The sequence below is a fragment of the Lactuca saligna genome, chromosome 2 (genome assembly GCF_052625555.1).
Source record: "Lactuca saligna cultivar CGN05327 chromosome 2, ASM5262555v1, whole genome shotgun sequence".
Classification (NCBI taxonomy): domain Eukaryota; kingdom Viridiplantae; phylum Streptophyta; class Magnoliopsida; order Asterales; family Asteraceae; genus Lactuca; species Lactuca saligna.
In genome coordinates, this window is record NC_136418.1 from 133,000,599 (window position 1) to 133,005,541 (window position 4,943).

Below are 4,943 nucleotides of genomic sequence, written 5' to 3' on the forward strand. Positions count from 1 at the left end.
TTGTTTTTCTTATACTCTGATTTTGAATTATGGTTCATGAACAAATGGTTTGACTTGAATGGAGCTTTATAAATATGGGTGTGTATCCAATTTTAAAAATAGAAAAATTTATTCTGGAATTTGGGACGTTACACTAGAAGAGTCTTCATGTTGCTTGTATGTTTGCATGTGTGGTTGAAAAAGACCAGTTTGGTTGAAACATACCCTTTCGATTAAAACATACATGTTAGGTTGAAACATACTCATTCGGTTGAAATAGACATGTTGGGTTAAAACATAATTGTTTCGTTTGAAACAAACATGTTGGGTTGAAACATACTCATTTGATTGAAACATACTTGTTGGGTTGAAACATATATATTCGGTTGAAACATACATGTTGGGCATGTTGGATTGAAACATACATGTTTCGATTGAAACAGATCTGTTGGGTTGAAACATACCTGATTCAGTTGAAACAGACCTGTTGGGTTGAAACATATACGTTTGATTGAAACATACATGTTTGGGTTGAAACCTACCCGTCCGGTTGAAACATATGAAACAAACTCGTTAATGTTATGTATGGTTGTATGTGATGTATATGATATTGTGCGGAACTCACTAAAAAATTACTAACTTAGTTATCATGGTACTTGGGAAACGTTATTCGGAGGTTGCTGCTCGAGATTTCAAATTGGTTAATTAGATACCTATTAAACTAAATTGTTTTATTTAGAGGATCCCTATTGCTAAAAATCTCATGGTTCGTAGCATTATTTTACTTATCAATGTTTACCCTTTTCGCAACACTGATAAGGAAGAGATCGATCATATCTTTTTTCGATGCTCTTTTGCAATACAGGTTTGGCATTGGTTTTCTTCATGGAGCTACTTTACGTTGAATCCCCCAAATGATATATAGGAGTTACAAAATGAATTGCAAATGTCTACACAAAGGAAGAACCTGAGAAACATGAAATTAGCCTTGGTATATTCTTTGATTTGGTGGATCTGGAGAGCCCGAGATGATTTGCTATTTAAAAAGAATAGATGTTCTCCTATGAAATTGGTGGATGACATCCAATTGAGTACCTTCAATTGGATTAAACATAGATCTTGCTTTACTAGTCTAAATTGGTTTGATTAGTGTAAGTTTCCTTTTTATGCTTGTACTATTTGATTTTCTGATTTCATTTGTACTTTGTATTTTGCTCTAATATCTTGCTAGTTGGTTTTAATGCATCCACCGTTTAAAAAAAAAAAAAAAAACCCTTAGGGTCCAAAACCCGATGTGTATTCTGAACTTTCTTTTTCTTTGTAATTGATAACATGTATTATGTTTCTTTCTAATTGATAACATGTATTATAGCAATGGCAAGCACCTTGAGTCAACTGTCAAGTGCAACGGATCCGGTGTCATAACAAAATTTGTCTTGAAGCATTTATTATAAAATAAACTATTACAAAATTAATAAATAAGTATATAACAATAAAAGTAGGATTTTATCTCAATAATCAAAATAAATAAAATTATTCAATAAGATAAATTAAAAGAGAACTCATTTGGGAAACATGGTTTTCAGTATAGGACATGTACTACGCAAAATTATCTATGTGAAAACATGCAAACATGTGTTGTATTTAATTATCAAGTTTTTATGAACGTAAACCTAAAGAATTTAACAAAAAAGTAATATATTATAATAACTTTAAAAGTCCTAATTTAGATCCTTACAACTTATTCTATTAAAACCCTGCATTATTAATTGGATAATATTTTTAAATTTTATCTTCACCTAAATACTTCATAATGTTCTTGAATTCTTATCAATAATTGTCTAAGTCATTGTTTTAATCTTGGATTTATTGTCCGGCGTATGATTTTAAATGGTCCTTTTCCTATTTTTATTGGACCCGGCCTGATATTCTCATATCTTTTTCACTGTTTTGGTTGTCTATGTACGTAACTATGTATATCTCAATTCTGAGGGACTTGAATATTCGCTATCAATAACTTTTTTTTCCTGAATTATTTTATTATTAAAAAAGTATAGTCATTTCTTGTTAGTTAAATTTGATATTTGTAACCTAAAAATGTAACAGATTTAGTTAGAGTGTAATTTAAACTGTGATCGGATCTGTTATCTTTTCCATTACAATATTGTAACAGAAAAAGTAACATATTTAATCACGGTTTTAATTTAAAATGCGAATTTCTATTATCTTTCCTGTTGTTACGTTATTAAATTAATCATCAATCTTTCTTTCAAACTTGTTAATAACCGGAACTCTCACGGACGTTTTATTAAAATAAAAGAAAAAAAAAATATAAACATAAAATTTGGGGTATAAACCCCACAAAGTAAAAGTACAAACGACTCCCATTTAAACGAGTAAAAAAAAAACATCAACCACTTAAAGAAAGTAGTGGAAAAAACGTAAAAAAAGCTGACTCGGGTGTGTGAAATGTAAATTATGAAAAGACTTGATTTGACTCGTATGGGTCTTTCTTTCTCTATCGTTGTCTCCCATTCCACTCATTACAGCTACTGAGTTCACCAGAATCCATTCCCGGGTTGACTCATTCTCATCACTCGATAATAGTACTGCCAGGTTGCCAAGCGGAGGTGGCAATCAATGGCCTCGTATGCCACCCCAACATCAAGCACCCGTCGTTTTCTTCCACCCTGTATCCATCGCCGCCGGCGAACAAAGCCAACAACATGCTCGCTTGTTTAAAAGCGTTGGACCCCAGGTGAACTGGGTCGAACCCGGCTGAGTTTAACCGGTTCCGCCATTGACTCAGCGTCTCATGACGTTCAACTCGGTCTGTACCTTCGCACGCCACCACGTTACATATCTGCCGCCCTAAGTACACCTCCGACATCACTAAATCTTGACTGAGAGGTTGAGTCAACGCCGAGCTTTCCAACGAGTCGAACATGGTGGAGTAGTAATGTAAAGCTTCGTTGAACCTGTCTAAAAAAACGGCGCCGTTATGGTTAGATTCTTGTTCCACGAGAGTCACTATTTTCGGTTTCATTGCTTTGATTGAATTCAACACCGTCTCGACGGCGCCGGGACGAGCTAAGAGGCGGTGGAGCTCGAAAACGGAGTTCACCGCCACCACTTCGACCTCCGACGGTCGGATATCAAGCATCGATGCGTCGATATCAGCTAATGAATTCGCAACAAACCCGCGGAATTCAAATTCGACTCCGATTGTGTCTGCTAATTGGGCTAATTTCCATCCTACTTGTTGTAACGCATCGGTGTTATCCGGTTGCGGTGGCCCAATTCCTGTTAGACGGAAAGCCGGTGGACCACCGGCGCGTAATGCCAGAGCTTGCATAAGCGCCGGCCATTGCATCCCTTGGTTCAAGCTGAAATCGATAACATGTACGCGGGTTGCTCCGGCGAATGCTTCGAGGATGGCTTGATTGGCGGTGAAGTGTGCGAATTTGAGGTAAGGACAGCTTTCATAGAAATGCATCTGTAAAATTTCCCAACATGAAGTTTCAAGCCCATCTTGAGGATAGATCTTGTAGATTCTCTGAGCAAGTGCACCGGCGAAATAGGTGGCGACTTTCCCCATGGCGCCAGCCTGCGACGCCGCCAGGAGACCCACGTGTTTGACAAGAGCGTCGGCTAGTTTCAGGTTGTCCTGCTGCACCGCCTCCGCGCAGGCCATCAACGTGTGAACTAATCGTATCCCAACCTCCTGAGAATCGACGAGAACCACCGGTTTCGGCGATTCCGGCGGTACGTCAACAGCTTCAGATCCAGGAGCTGCCGCTTTCATTCGTTTAATTCCGTTTCTAGACACCGGAGACTCCTCTGCGATTGTCCCGTAAATAGCACCACCTGCAATCGCACGCAAATCATATGGATCATCGTCGTACATCTTACCACCTGTTTGTTGGGTATCAATTTGTTTGTTGTTGGAGAAATCAATCATGGTGGTGGAGGAGGATTCGCCGGGGAGAACGATACCGAAGTTGGTGGAAGACGAATTATCAGAACTGTTGGTGTTGAGCTCGGATAGCATGCTCTGAACCCAACCAGATAGATCAGAAGGGTTGTAATGAACAGTATCAGACAGTTGCAAAATCCCATCTTCACCCATCACCATTTCAAGCTGCTCAAGCTTCTTGGCTACATCCGCCATATCCGTTGACCTGACCTTGTAACCCAACACTTCCAGAAGCTCATCCATTCCGCCGGAATCCGGCAACGACTGATGCAAATCTTTGGCCTTTCCAATTCCAACCGCCATTGAAGACGACGACGATGGCTTTGCTTCCTTCTTACGCTCACGCTCACGATCCCTCTTCATGGTTGATTAAATTCGTAGACTGATGAAAAGATCTGTATATCAATTGGTTAAAGAAACTTGGATGAAATCGAATGGAGGATTGGGGTTTGTGTAAAAAGTAGTATAGGAGTAGTAATAGTTGAATCTTCTTTTTAGTTTGGAAAGCAAGAGGCAAGTGCTCGTGAAGGGTGGGGGCTCGAGCTTCAAGAGAGGAACACAAGATGAACTGGAGAAGGAGATAAGGCCAGACCAAGACCCCCTAATAATTATATTTCCTTTTTTATTCCATTTCTTTCCTTTTCCAAAAACTAAAACAAATAATATAATACTATTAAATAAATACTTTATTTAATGTAACAAATTGTTTTCTTGTGTTACATGATACCAAGAGAAGATACAAAAGGTTCCTTTATTGATATGCTTGTCATTTGTTTCAATGCAATTTTAAAAAGCATCTCCTATTTATCCTCTCTATATATAATTACAACCTTCAAAACACCAATAATGATCTTATAATAATCTCATCCCTTTAAGACTATCTATATTTAACTAGAATAAATCACTCATTATGAATATGACCTAAAAATAAACAAATATCGATTAATCGACATCCAATAACATTATTTTATCTGTAAATCGTGTAAAT

At 37.6% G+C, this 4,943-nt stretch overlaps 1 protein-coding gene across 1 annotated transcript; it reads right to left on the minus strand.

Moving 5' to 3' along the window:
- Nucleotides 1-2,254: 2,254 nt before the first annotated feature.
- LOC145031666 (DELLA protein GAI-like) lies at nt 2,255-4,563 on the minus strand. Its single transcript, XM_078980269.1, has one exon. The coding sequence runs from the start codon at nt 4,316-4,318 to the stop codon at nt 2,573-2,575; it is 1,746 nt and encodes a 581-aa protein (XP_078836395.1). The 5' UTR covers nt 4,319-4,563; the 3' UTR covers nt 2,255-2,572.
- Between the last annotated feature and the right edge of the window lie 380 nt (nt 4,564-4,943).

Bases quoted from the DNA above. Each gene is read 5' to 3' on its own strand.
- LOC145031666 (XM_078980269.1), bottom strand. From the start codon at position 4,318: ATGAAGAGGGATCGTGAGCGTGAGCGTAAGAAGGAAGCAAAGCCATCG.